Source organism: Solanum verrucosum, unplaced genomic scaffold, assembly GCF_900185275.1.
Source record: "Solanum verrucosum unplaced genomic scaffold, falcon-dt-bn FXZP01000294.1, whole genome shotgun sequence".
Classification (NCBI taxonomy): domain Eukaryota; kingdom Viridiplantae; phylum Streptophyta; class Magnoliopsida; order Solanales; family Solanaceae; genus Solanum; species Solanum verrucosum.
In genome coordinates this window covers 1,200,595-1,215,804 of record NW_026019925.1, presented here as the reverse complement: position 1 = coordinate 1,215,804, position 15,210 = coordinate 1,200,595, and the positions used below count along the sequence as shown (strand labels likewise).

Sequence of the window (15,210 nt, the reverse complement as noted above, 5' to 3'; positions counted from 1 at the left end):
GCATTGTTTCATAATGTAGGGTTCGATGCTCCTGCCTCTCATACTCGTGGCTAGTTGATCCATTTGACATTTGAAGATTGGTGAGTCCTCATGATCCGAGGGCCGGGCCAAGACACTTTTATAACTTTATATCATTCTAGTTTTCAAACATTTGTACGTAGTGTATGGGTTACGTTCCAACTGCTTCCTTTGAGTGAGTAGATGGATAGTTGAGACTTATGTTAGACTTCCTCTTTGTCAAACTCTTTTATGATATAAGACTGTTTCATTTGAAATCTTTATTTCCATTATTTTGTATGATGTATGCTAGCTTGTGTAGGGCCTTTCAGGATTTTATAAGCCATGTTACTACTAAGGTATACTTTGGATTGCTTCCTACAGTTCGTTGACCTTACTGGTAGAACTCAACCTTAACCCCAAATTTTTACTAAGTCAAGATTGCTTCTACGGAACCTATCTACGACCCATAGATCATTCGACAGATCGTCCGGGTCAACCATAGTATGAGATACTAGAACATCATTTTTCAAAAAATATTCTCCCATTTCTACGAGACAGGTTTACGACGAATAAAAATTTTGTACGACCCGTAGACTAGTCCTCTAGATCTGAACAAGTAGCTACAATTTATCCAACCTTTTCCCTTTTCGAAATTCGAGGTGTTAATAGAGGGTAAATAATTGTCATCTCAATAAATTGATTACTAAAAAAACATCAATTTTCATTTTAAAAAAAAATATAGACCATATACTTTTAAACCAAAAATGTGGTAAACAATAGTAAAATCAAATAAACCATCTACGCTTACACATAAATATTGCAAGTTGTAGTTTTGATATGTGTGCAATTTTATAAATTGTTCAATATACAAATAATTAAAAAATCACATATATATCAACAAATAATATATTCATTTAAGATCACAAACGTCATGTGGTCATATATTTGTCTTTTTAATTAGTAAATGTTAAACAACTCCCATTTCAAATATTGTATTGATTTGTTTTGAATTTATTTAGCAATAAACAACTCTTTCTAAATAATAAAATTTGTAAGCTAATTTATTTAAAAAATTTCTAGTACAAATATAGATTAATCCCATGATATTAAATTTTATGTATTACTACTACCACCAAATAGAAGGTATTAATATACCTCCTATAATACCATATAGGGTGTATAACTAATCTATTAATAAGTTATACATATGCTCAAAATTCCATCTAACACAGTACTAAAAATATCATACATAATATATGAACTATTTCTCTTAAACTCCCTACTAAACGACCCTTAAGTGTGGTTCATATGCTTTTGAGGATGTATTGATTCACTTGAATAAAGTTAAGGGATGAAGAATTACCCGTAAAGTTGAGGAATTTTTTATGTATTTTATCAAAAGAAAATGGAAAAATTACAGAAATCCCACATTTTAGTTTACTTATTACCATTATCCCCTATAAGTTTTACAAATCTCCAAAATTCCTCATTTTCGCGCATTAGATTAGTGTATCTCGCGCATCCGATTAGTGTATTTCGCACATCAGATTAGTGTATCATGTATAAAATGTACATCAGATTAGTGTATCATGTATAAAATGTAATGTACCTTACTGAACGATTAATGTATCTCGCGCATCGGATTAATGTATCAGCGCTTATAATATTGTATCTGTTTGAGAAATTTTTGTAATTATAAACTTTTAATTATAATTTTGTCTTAAAAGTATGTGATTTGTGTAATTTGTCCAAAAGAAAATTATGTGGCAAAAAATGTGTATTTGATCATATGGTGGGCCAATGGTGGACGAAGTTGCTTACCAACCGCGGAAAGTTCCTCCAATTGGGTCACTTGGGTCCACCTTCAGCTGAAGAATCTGATCACTTTGTTCAGGTGCCCATTTCTTAATTTTCTTATACATTTTCACGAGGAAGAGAAGACAGGGAATTGTTGAACATGGGCCTGGAAATCTTGCAACCTAACACTTGCATTCGTGGTTGTTGTACCAGCCAAAAAATCCCCATTCATCTCCCTCCTCCTTCTTATTCTCTCTCTCACCCTATTGCTCGAGGTCTTATTCATTTTACACTTTAAAATCTCTACAGACATGCAGCTACATACCAGATTTTTACTAATCTTTATTTGGTTACAGGGGCTGAAAGTGTGGTATATGAAGCCATTCTTGACGGTAAAAGAGTTGCTGTTAAAAAACCCATCTTGTCTACATCTGAAGATATTGATAAATTCCATAAAGAACTGCAATTATTGTGGTGAATTTCCTCTCTTATTTTGTTTGATTAATTGAAATGTGTTTTCTATATAGCAAAGTAGATATCATGGAACAGCAAAGTAAGTAGTTCTTACTTTGTCCTTACCTATGAGCAAATTGTTTGTGAATGGGGGTTTTGATTTAGGTTTGTTAAATTGCTTTGAGTGAAGTAACCTCATACACCAACAATTCTAAAAAAAATAATGAAGTTTTGAGTGTCCTAATGTGAAATGTGGTTACTCAAACAATTGTTTTTTTATAAGATAAAAAGTTTTTGACCAAAATTGGTATTTATTGTACTTTTTATTAGTTTTTGATTATGTAAATTCTAGTTAAAAGCTTAAGAATTCGACGTCACAGAGTTGAGACGAACAATTAGAAGATTTGATATCATACTCCAACGCTTTCATTTTTTTGAAACACAGGAAATAGCAAAGTTTATCACTTGAATAAGTAAAAGAACGATATACAAAACAAAGAATGGCCTGGAATGCCTCTCAACTATCCTCCATCTAACTTTCGGCTCCAAATACCCTGACATTAACCTTTTGGCCCCAAATACTACCTCTTGGAACAAATTATTTCTATATGAATGCCACAAGTTTAAGAAAATTAAGTTTAAAATGATTGAAAAGATCGCAGAAGAGAAAAGTGGAAGAGAGAGAGGAAGTGAAGGGGGATGGGGAGGTGATTTTACTATGGAACTCAAAATCAGGCCAATCATATGAGTCCATATATTGATTAAGTAATTTCAAATTATTTTAACGGAGAAGGGCCTAAAATGCTCTTAAACTATGAGATTTGGTACAATATTGCCCTCCATCCACCTTAGGAGTGTGAACCGTTAGAAATAAGGATATTTTTTAGCCAAAAGATTGACATCACGGGTATTATTGAGCCAAAAGATTGACGTCTAGGGTATTTAGGGGCCGAAAGGAGGACGGAGGATAGTTTTGTACCAATTCAAATAGTTGAGGTCATTTTAGGCCCTTCTCCGTATAATTCCGTATGCAAAATTACAATTTCTGATTGACAAAACTAGAATATTTACCTTTTAGGCCATATGAGGATACTCCCTACTTGTTGTTGTTGTGTTTCCCTACAAGAATATCATGAGTTATTGTTATGTTTTTGAGGATAGTTAATATATTTGTTTGTTAAGTTCTGTTAAAATGTCTTTTGGATATAGCACATTGGATCATTGGGGGATAGCAAAGCTAGTGGGGGCACACGCCACGCCGCCAAATTACATGTTTTTCTTTGAATACTATGAGTCTGGAAATCTTGCCGGGAAATTACACGTGGATGAATGGAGTCCAAGTATCAGACAGGCACTTGAAATCGCAGCTCGTTTAGGTGTGTTATGCATGTGCATTTTCCAGCTGCTTGTCTTTTTCCACGTAATCATGGATAATACTAGCTTCTTTTTTCTTCGGTGTGGGGATTGTTTAACCTATAGAATAAGATTAATGATGTAATGTAATTCCAAAGAATTTATGACATTTTCCATGAAGGATCATGTAAGTGATCAATCTTGTGAAACTTGCATTGAGAATGCTATGCTATTGAGTGTGATTAGGAAAATATTCATTAATGAAGTGAGTTAAGACCCATGAGATGGCAAATTCACTTCCTAGCTGAGGCAAAAAACATTAGGTGATTTCCATCTGGCTAAGCTTTAATGGATAGACATGTGCTGGTGGGAGGTAGCTGATGTCCCCATGGATTTAGTTGAGGTGCGCGCATGACACTGTGGTTATTAAAAAATAAAAAGCAATTAAGCTTCTATTGGAAGACTACAATATCAGATTGTCATTGATAGTAGATGACACATATGGACTAAAAATAAAAAGGGAAAGAAAGGGCATTGGATGACACTTGAATCATTACTAGACACCTGGACTGCTATGAGATTTTGTAGTTTAATATTTATATCAGCTATTGAGAATTTAACCATGATGAAATATACAGAAAGAAAAATCATTGAGTGGTGGGAGTGCAATAGAAAATTTGGAGGAGGTGAAGCGAATACCAGGATGTTTCAGGAAACGCCATCACATCTTGTTGAGTCCCAGTTACATTTGCAGATGAAAGAGTAATCTTCTAGCTAAGATGTTTTTTCCTACTAAGTTAAGTATATCTCACACTTTTCCTACTTCCTCAAGTTTTCCCTAAAACTGGCTATCTTCCAAATGGCTTTAAGCATAGAATATGTTTGCTTAAATGGCATTTCTTTCTCCTAACGCTTTTGATATCAAAGCACACCCAACTACCCTACTGTTTTTGGCTACATAGGAAATGTATTGAATTGTTTAGGCTACTTTGTTTTCTCTCCCTTATTCCTCTGTTAATGAAAACAAATCAATTCAATGGTAGCAAATTTACAGTGCTCTCGCCTTTTACAGCAAAGGCCTTACAGTACCTACATAACCTTGGGATTGTGCACAGGGATGTGAAACCAGCAAACATTCTCGTAATGTCTTTGATCTTCCTGATTCTTTTTGCAGTTTTTATGTATATCATTGTCCACTTTAAATAAGTCCCTCTCCCAATTATCTCAATGATAAACTTCCATTGATTTTTTTCGCTATACTGCAGCTTGATAGACAGCTACAACCACATCTCGCGGACTTTGGTTTGGCCGAATACAAAAAAAATCTTAAACTAGTTTCCACTGAAAACTGGAAATCGACTGGCAAGCCAACTGGAGGTTTCCATAAGAGGAATATGGTTGGTACGCTTATTTACATGGCACCAGAGGTGCTGACGAAAGAGATCCACACTGAAAAGTCTGATGTATATAGCTTTGGAATAACAGTGAAGTAAGTATTGTAGTCACCAGCTGCATTGCATCACAATAAGAAACGGTAGTGATTCTGCAAGTTTACATACCTGCTACTAACTTGTTATGCCTGCTTTCAATGTATAATATGTGCTGTTTGAATGTTGTTTTGCTTCTAAACAAGTTTCTTTCTATATAGAATCATTGATTTGTTGTCATAATTCGGGGCTGTGATTTCTCCATGAATATGGAGTGGTGAGAAGGCTGGAAGCACAAAGGGCTGAATATTTCTATCAGAAGTTCAATGAATTGAATCCAAATAAATAATTTAGCTGTATATAAACTCTAACCAGACTCCATTTGGTGGGATTTCACTCGGTATGTTGTTGTTAATGTTGTTATATAAATTCTAGAGGAAAAAGATCAGCATAAACATGATACATGCTCCATATAGGGTAAAACAATCCATCCCTAGCAATTGAAAACTCATCCATTCACATTCCAAAACACGTACTTGTCTACCTTAAACCGTCTCATATGTTCATCTTACAGATACTGGAAACTAATAGACATTCACAGTCTGGAGATATCTAGTAGATATTTCTCTTTTGATATAAATGACTTCTTCAGATTTTTCATGCAAGATGTTTCATGGGTAACTGCCCAAGTCCTATGTTTCAGTCCTAATTATTGAAACAAACATTTTAGCTTTTCTAGGTGACATACCTCTTACCACCTTTACAATATTGTGATAAGAATTTAAGAACTCTGTATGGGCTACTCATGCAAGAAGAAGGTTGTGTGACCTCTTAAGGCCTCAGAATTTATTTCAGGAAGTGTGGTTTTCAGAAACTTTTGTGTGTCCCATGATAATAATTTGAGACACATTGCTATTTGCAGAGACAACAACAACAAACCAAGTGTAATCCCACGGGTGGTCTGGGGAGAGTAGAGTGTATGCAGACCTTACCCCTACCTTGAGAAGGTAGAGAGACTGTTTCCGTTAGACCTTCGGCACGATGTTTGCAGCAGCATTGCTTCTATTTTCTATTACTCATTAGATCCTCGGCTCTAAGTTTGCAGCAGCATTGCTTTTATTTTCTATTATTATCTTCTTTTTAATGGATCATGACAAAGACCAGGTTGTTCCCATAATGAGCTAGTTTTGTGTTACTGTATCCAATCTACTGGCATATCCTTTTCTCTTTGGTTAGTGATGCTATGTTGGCAAATACGTTGATGGGGCTGCTAGCAGTAACAAGGATTAACCTGTCCTCAGTTTGTAATTGATGCTAAAAGCCTAAAACATGCATGGACTAACTCTTTATTTGGAACTTTTTTTGAAATGTATTTTTGTATTTCTACATTCTAAGAGCTTTTGGATTTATCATGTTGCAGTGAACTTCTTACTGGCATAGTTCCATACACTGATCTTCGTGCTGAGACACAGGTTGGTGTTCTTTTCACTTCCCCAAATAGTCAACATTTAATTACCATACTAGTTACACCTTAATCTCAAGCTAGTTAGTGTTGGCAAATTGTCGGCCTTCATTCCTATCAAATTTAAGGTAAATTTTACCTTTCATAAAAATAAGAAAAAAAGACCCTCCATTAGACAGTTAAGTATTCTTCAGTTCTATTTCCTTTTGTTGGGTAAACAGTTATGCACAACATATATGGTCTTTCCAGAATGTAGAATGAGAAGAAGAGAAGAACAAAATTGGTACTACCAGCTCAATTATTCTCTCATGCTATTGAGACTTAAAATATTGACGTACGCATGCTCTAAAATTGGAAGGATTCTAATGAATACCTAGTGAGATGCAGAGAATCTTCCTAATTTACTGTAGTGGATGTACCAAATTGACATTACATTATGTTGCTACTCTCTCCGTTTTAATTTATGCATCATTTGTACCTTTTTAGTTTATTTTAAAAAAATACCTTTCTATATTTAGTACTCCCTCCGTCCCAATTTCTGTGACATAGTTTGACTGGACACGGAGTTTAAGAAATATGAGAAGACTTTGCAATGTTCCAAAACTACCCCCGAAGTAAATGGGTTTTTAAATAGAAGAGTACACTTTTATTGATTTCTTGCCAGATAAGTCGGATCCAACAAGGGTAAAACGTTGATAGTGTCATTAGACACTTGCCAAATAAGGAATTGTGTCATTCTTTTTGGGAGGGACTAAACAGGGAAGTGAGAAATATAAATTGGGATAGAGGGAGTAGGTTTATAATTCCAATAGTTCCATTTTATTTTTAGTGACAATCCCTTGTAAGAATGAGATGACTTGTTTAAGTCCACAGCATTCAAAGGGTATTTCTGGTATATTATACACACCTTTAGTTTAATACCACAAGATCTAAAGTCTTCTTTACATTTTTAAACTTTGTGCCTAGTCAAGTTAAGACACAAAATGAAATGGAGGGAGCCTATCTCAACACTCAACTTTAAACTGACGTGTACATATTATATGCTACCATCTTGTTGTGAAAGCTATTCGTTAGTCTTGAAGTTGTTTTGTTAGGATATCGGCAAAATTATTCATTTGAATTTTGACGAAATTAATAAAAGTACATACTGATTTGATCTTTTGATAAAACTGACAATCTATCCCTATGTGTTTTGGTCTTCCGTGAAATACGGGGTATTAAACCATATGTATTGTGGTTTGATTGGTGTTATTGATTCTTTCCTTCAGCAATTCTTGATAGAATGGTTTTATCGTATAGGCTTACATGTGACTAAATCTACGGCTAGATGCCCTACACTTGATCTGGCCATACTTTACCAAGATATCAGATTACCACCATTTAAATGCAATATACTGAGGTGGATCATCTATTTAAAGGAGATCCTGCCACTTTGCATAAAAATTACTTAACAATCTTTACATGTGCATTGTTCTCATATAACCGTCCTTCCAGGAGACCTCTAAGAATTCAAATTACAACACTCCATTTACTATTGCAAGGAGCTTGGAGAAACTGACTCAGCACAGTAAAACTGAATGAGATGTCGGTTTGTGTAATTATGAGATGAGTTAGTTAACAAGTCTCCTGTATCAACCTATCCTTCGGAGGCTCCTTCTCCAGGAACAAGTTAAACATTTGGGGTATCAGTAGGTTTGCAGTCTCTCATACCAGTTTCTTCCATTATATTTTCATTATGAAATGACAAAACCACTACTGCATTGTGCCTTTTCGGTGCCTCAAAAATGGTTCAAGTTCCAAAAATCCTTAGTTTTAAAATAACTGGATATATTGTTTAACTGGGGTGATATTTCCATGATCACCTATTATGAAAATGTCATCAATATAAATGATCAAGAAAATGTGCTTGCCATGAAAAGAATGTATTTGAAATACTGAACGAGTTGCTTCACATGAAAGTATGTTGAATTGCCTGACAACAGTGCTGAAATGGTGAAACTATGATTTTCTTTTTGATGACAAGGGAAACCGTAGCCGCTACCCTTTGGTTGCGCATAGGGTAAAACCCCCGCTCCTATGCAATAGCTCGCAAACCACATAGGAGAGATAACCTGCACTAGGCAAGCCCGGTGCAACGAGCTCGACCCAGAAGGCAAACCCCTTGCTTTCGCTGGCAAGTGGTTTCGAACTTGAGACCTCCAACATGAAAGTCCCAAGCCCAAACCATTGGGCCATCCCGAAGGGTACCATGATTTTTGTAAAACCATAAAGGGATGACACGTCAACACATTAATCTGGACTCCCTTTGAGCAACAAAACGCTGGTGGCTATTCGATATAAATTGTCAATATTATTGTCCCTTATGTAGGGTTCTACACAGGAATAGACAAACCGACTGCGTTAGACCAACATGTTCTTGATTTATGTACTAATATATATTAAGTTGTATGAACACTCTGGGCTGTAGGACTCAAGTAATAGTAATGAGGGAAGAAGGTGAGTCTCACCTATTACTTTTATTGCAATTTTTTATCCATTAGCTATTATAACAGTGGAAAAGGTCAAAGGAGAAGTATGTAAGTATGATTGTATGTGTGATAGCATCTGCTATACTAGGAATGTAAATGAACCAATGAGATGATCCAATAGAAAAATCTATTTTCTTAAGAGTAAATCTTTTCATCAAGATGTTAAATGAATATTTATTGCTACAATAGACTAATCTTTTGAAGCCAATCAAGGTATGCTCATTCTAGTCGTGCATTTTCTAATCTTGTATGTCTGATCACTATACTAGGGGGTTGTTTGTATGGCTTTTTTAAGTGACTTATAAGCCAAAAGCTGAAAGTCATACGTTGGGGACGCCCAATTTTTGACTTTTGGCTTATTTTGGTACTTTTTCAGCCTTAAAAAAGTGCTTACCCAAACACTTCCAAAACTAAAAAATAGCTTAAAAGCCAAAAGCCATTGAAAATAAGTCAATCCAAACACCCACTAGATAGAAGCAATTTTATGGTTATAAAGATTCATAGAATGCGGATCTCCTTTTGAAATGACAGAGAACTTGCAGTTTTTCTTCTTCACATACAAGATGGGAGTTGGTTTTTAATTCAAGAAACTGTTTTTCCGAATACATGATCTTTTTTTACATTTGGAAAGAGGTTACGAGCAGTTGATTTTGTCTGTCATATATCTTAGATGCTTTCTGGTTCCTATATCTATGTATGGCAGGCCCATACGGTGCTTGAAATGAACTACACCGAGCAGCAACTTACTGCAGCCGTTGTATCTGAAGGCTTACGACCCGTTCTAGCTGACCTTCAATCCGGTGCTCCAGCAAGTTTAGTCTCTTTGATAGAAAGATGTTTGGATAAAGATCCGCAAAATAGGCCTTCTTTTGATGATATTGTCGTGGAACTTGATTTCATTCTGGAACATGAAGTTGGAAGGGGCTGTATGGAGAAGGCCTCAGGGGAAGCTTTTATTTCTTCAAATGATGTTGATGCTGCAAATTTCCAAAGCTATCAGGAGAATATTAGCTGGTTCAGTCAAGGTAAAGACTTTTTGAAAAGAGTTCCTACTGCCCTTTCTGCTAGCACATGGCTGGATTCTTCAGATGATCATATCTATAGTCCAGTTCTGTCTTGGGGTTCCTTTGCATCATGTGGGAGAAGGGAAACAATGGAAGATAGACACTTCCTTATGCCTCAGTTGTGTGATGAAAAGGATATTCACATCTTTGCAATCTTTGATGGTCATCGAGGTAGTATACCAAGTCCTTCCTCTGTTGTGATTCTTATTGTTGAATTGAATGACCACGGAGTAGTCAGCATGTAGAAAAAAAAGGAAACGGGATTGAACAAGTTTCTGAATTCCTACCATTTTACCCTTATGTTAACTATCATTTAGAAGGGAAATAAATAATTTGTTACACACATCCAAACTGAATGTTCTCATTAGCTTTGTTAGATTGAAGAGCTGGAAATGTGGGTGTCTAGTAATTTTTGGAAGAACACGTTGGTATCATACCTCATGTCTTTACTACTTGGTTTTTGAAAAACAAGGAACATTGTGTCCAATATCATATAAGCTTTTTCTGCACTTTTATATAGTAATTAATAACAGTAACAAAACTCAAGAGCAATGCAAGCTAAGATAGTAATAATAATGAAGTGGCATAATATCTTGCTATTATTAGTGTATTTTAACAGAATCTTGTGACATTGTTCAAAAGGGTTTGACAAAATGATTGAATGGTTAACTCCTTTTGTTGGACTATACTAACTTCACCTCTAATTTGACATTATTATAGAGAGCAGCATCCCTTTAATCTGGAAACTGTGTTGGCATTTGATTCCTTAATATTTGCTGTTTGTTGTACTCGAAAATGAACTTTCCATTTCTCCAAGCTCTTTAAAATTGAATAATTTTGTTCTCATAAAAAAAATTTAAAAATATTTGAATAATTTGGTATTCTAATAGCAACTGATGTTAAAGTGAAGTTTTGAGGATGCTAAGGTAATTTTCTTACCTAAGTGATTGTACTTTATGGTTATGCAAACAAAGGAGATACCAGCCACTATGAAGCCATTTTATTTCGCGTAAGTGAAACTTATTAGAAACATTTTTCACTGGAATATGGCCGTCTTAACTAGTGTGCCTACAGGTTCAGCAGCTGCTGAGTTTTCCTCTGGAGCTTTGCCAGGATTGTTGCAGAATCTTGGTTCAGTTTGCAGGTTTTACATGCTTAACTTGTGATTTTTTTGTTTGTGAATGACCAAGAAGTTTTTAAAGAGTCAAGGCACTCAACTCTTGGATGTTTATGACTTTGCAGTCCCTCTGATGCACTTTTTGAAGCATTCATAAAGACAGATGTTGCATTCAGGACACAACTTGATTCTTCTCGCAAACGCAAGGGAGCAGTTCAGAAAGATTGGCACCCTGGTTGTACTGCAATAGCTGCTCTTATCGTCAGAAACGAACTTATTGTTGCTAATGCTGGTGATTGCAGAACAATCTTGTGTCGATCTGGGATCCCATATCCTCTAAGTAGGGTGAGATGATTCATTTTCTTAGCTAACTTTCTGACGAATCAGAAGGCTTTGCATTTCCACTGATATACGGTACTGTTATAGGATCATGTTGCAAGTTGTCTTGAGGAGCGGGAACGTATTATCCGTGAAGGTGGCCTTGTCAAATGGCAAGTCGATACATGGAGGGTGGGTGATGCGGCTCTCCAGGTTAGTCTTCCCAAGTTCACATATTTTCATAGCCACTGCTTAATGATTAGCATAGTATCCAGAGCACACTTTTTTTCTTCCATTTCTACCAAATTCTTGCCAATTTTCAGCTTCAGCTTGGATGTTCTTGTTTGTCCCTTCTATGTGTGTTTATATATTCTGGAAGTCTGCATTTATGCAAACTTCCCAGTTTGTTGGAGTAGTTCCCTTGTTATATTTTTGATCAGAAGAATCCTTTGTCTGTAAGATTTTCACTTGCCTTCTGATCCCATTTCCATTTGAAATAGATACAATAAGCTATATATGTCCATTATCCACCGAATTTAGAAGGCTGTGATTGGTCCAAAGGGCGGGTCACAGACGGATTTCTTGGTTATCAAAAAAAAAAAAGAAGCTATATATGTGATGTTAAAAAAAGTAGCACTGGTGCATGGTCCAAATGTATATACACATTATCCAATCCTTTTAGTAAGATAAAGTGTATATATATTATATTATCCAATCCTTAGTAAGGGAAAGTGGTGTCTGCATTATAGTCATTCATTAACTGTTATAAAATGTTTAGATATCATGAAGCTCAATGATCAAGCTGTTTTACAAGTTATAAATGTATTAATATCAGAATAAGTGGTCATTGAATGTACTACCTTGACTCCTTCTTCATGTATTATATGACGAATGATAAGTTAATGACTTGTGTTATAGAAGTATGGAAAATATTTGACATTCGAAAATTATATGTGGGGGTGGTCGACACCTCTAGACTAGCAGCAAATAGAATGGATCTGTATTAGGCAGAATGCATTATTTCAACAGTTGGTGATTCAGGCGGGCCTTGTGAGGACAACAATGGAAGAAATAGTTGGTGATTTAGGATCTTCCAAAATATAGATATTGTATTATCATTTAGTAATCTGATTGCATTTACTTTCTCTAGGTCACAAGGTCTATCGGCGATGATGATCTGAAGCCAGCTGTAACTGCGGAACCTGAGATAACTTCAACTACTCTTTCTGCCGAGGATGAATACATTGTAAGGATTACAACAACAAAATTTCATTCCATGATATTTCAATGACTACTTATTGTTATCAAATCCTAGTAGTGAATCTATCTATATGTTTATATGTGACCACATTTTACCCACTTCCAGACCAATAAGTTGATTCTCAGATTGGATTTAGCTTCTTTATCTCTGGTTCTATCAAAACAAATTATTTGCAAACACATACTGCGTTGTTGCACAATCAGTTCCCACATTAGGGTCTGTTTTTCAACTTCCATTAAAGATAATGACAAATAACATACAGCTAAGGACATGGACTCCGGTCTGTTACTAATATCATTTGTTTGTTTGAGGCCCTATGTTTCCTTGACTGTTGTTGCTTCCTCTTTGCAGCCACTCTTATTACTTTGACTTTGACATGTATGGGTACAGTCAGACTTTTTGATTTGACTTTGAAATGTATGGCCTATGGGTACTTCTGTTTTCGTTTTCTTCCCTTTCTCCTCTGGTTTTAATAGGTGATTGGATATTAATTTAACTGGTAGCGTGAATATTTTGTGTGGGGAAAGGAATTTGTAATGCTGATATTGGAATTTGTTAAGTGCATTAGATTTTTGAAAGGGCACTCACAAGGTCATTTCAAGGCATTCATAGAAAGGTATGCATAGTTGTTATTAGTTAAGAAAAGTTAGTCCAAAATCCAAACCCTTGAATGCTTGTTCCTTACCTAATTCTATGAGTTCATTGTGCTTGTCTTTTGGCGCTAGCCATCCAGTTAAATTGAAGTTGCATATCATTAAAACATTTTATGCTTAAGTATCTTTGATATGCGGAATATGCCACCAATTAAGCCAGAAAGGTTTTTGGTCAAGTGTTTGCTAGCTTTCTAGTTTTCTATCTCCAGATAACTTGATAGATCATTTGTCAGCCAGTTGTGGATGGAGTAATTCTGAAGGAGCAAAATAGGAGATTAGGGTCCCTGGTGAGAGATATGTAGCCCCTTGTGTATAGAAAGAGCACACTATTATCTCGTGAATCCCCTTTGTCTTTTCTTTATTTTTCCTCTTCTCGTGGTCTCCTTTATTCTGTGTATATTAGGACATTCTCGTCGCCATTTTGCTTCTAATCTTGATTTGATAATGTGTCAAGGTTGATTATCAACAACTCTCAATTAATTGCTCCAGCAGTTGAGAATATGTATATAGTGATGCAAGTTATGATGTTACAGTTCCGATGCTTGTTTTGTTTGGATTTAAAATGATGATATGTATATAGTGATGCATGTTTATTTGCTTTATCAGGTAATGGCGAGTGATGGGCTTTGGGATGTTGTTAGTGAGAAAGATGTAGTGAACATAATCAGAGACACAGTGAAAGAAGCAGGAATGTGTTCAAAGAGGTTAGCGACAGAAGCTGCGGAAAGAGGCAGCAAAGACAATATAACTGTTATTGTTATTTTCTTACGTCCAGTTTCCACAGCCGAGAGAATCTATTAGCTACCTCTGCTTACTTACTGGTATCACCATTCTTTGTAAATCAATTCATCACTAACTTATTTGGATCAGTTGATTATCTACGCTTTCAGCTTCTCTTTTTGGAAAAATCTTAAAATACATAATCAGTTGATTACCTTTTTAAGTTACCTTATCTCATATTTGTTTTTTCCATAATCTAATTTACATACCGGCTCTTTTACTTTTGTTCTTTCTTTCTATATCAATAATTTTTCTTTTGATATAGTACAGCTTTTTTTACAATATTAACTATCAAAAATAATTTATTCTAGCGTATAGTATGTTAGTTGAAGTATGTTATAACACCTACATGGTATATATATACATATATATATATATATATTATTATTATTATTATAAGTGGGAAGCTCCAAAGTGAAAAGTTGAATTATAATTTTTCCCCTCTACTAAATTAAAATTTGATTAAATATAAATATTTTAATTACATAATGGTAGAATTTGAAGTCCTTGAGCCCTTTAATAATTTAATTATCATTTTCTTGATAAATGAGTACATTGATATTGCTTTTAATCGTAATCATAAATCTCATAATGGAAGAATTTGAAAAGTTATGATACGAAAAATCATTCATCACTTTAATGTAGAAATCAATTTCAGAATTAATATTTGAATTTAAAGGGTCATTTCCTAATGCTATTTAAGAACTAACTTACAAAGATGGAAGCTCACAATAGGAAATTGAATTAACGAAATTGCACAATTCAACATGAGAAGGTAAGACAGTTAGAAGTTGCAAGTGAGGATAACAAAAAAATTGCTGAAAAATGGTAATCAAGAAGAAAAAATAGCAGCGGAAAAAAGAGAGTAAATTTAATACATGTATAGTATTAAACAGTGAACAGTCTTATGTTGATATGTTGTCTCTAACAATAAAAAAGTTTTTCTTTTCAGAGGATGAAGACTTTCTTTGCAATATCCTCAACTTTTCGTTCTTGC

At 34.9% G+C, this 15,210-nt stretch overlaps 1 protein-coding gene across 3 annotated transcripts; it reads left to right on the top strand.

Moving 5' to 3' along the window:
- Positions 1–1,909: 1,909 nt before the first annotated feature.
- On the top strand, positions 1,910–14,353 carry LOC125827437 (protein kinase and PP2C-like domain-containing protein). 3 transcript variants are annotated; one of them, XM_049506764.1, is made up of 12 exons: positions 1,910–2,072; positions 2,154–2,271; positions 3,460–3,626; positions 4,676–4,743; positions 4,869–5,092; positions 6,451–6,502; positions 9,724–10,255; positions 11,159–11,228; positions 11,327–11,546; positions 11,628–11,732; positions 12,670–12,765; positions 14,040–14,353. In XM_049506764.1, the coding sequence occupies exons 1-12, from the start codon at positions 1,958–1,960 to the stop codon at positions 14,232–14,234; spliced, it is 1,962 nt and encodes a 653-aa protein (XP_049362721.1). In that variant the 5' UTR covers positions 1,910–1,957; the 3' UTR covers positions 14,235–14,353. The 3 variants fall into 3 exon arrangements, with proteins under 3 accessions (XP_049362721.1, XP_049362712.1, XP_049362727.1); XM_049506755.1 differs by having other exon boundaries at positions 4,658–4,743; XM_049506770.1 differs by lacking the exon at positions 3,460–3,626 and having other exon boundaries at positions 1,911–2,072.
- Positions 14,354–15,210: the final 857 nt, after the last annotated feature.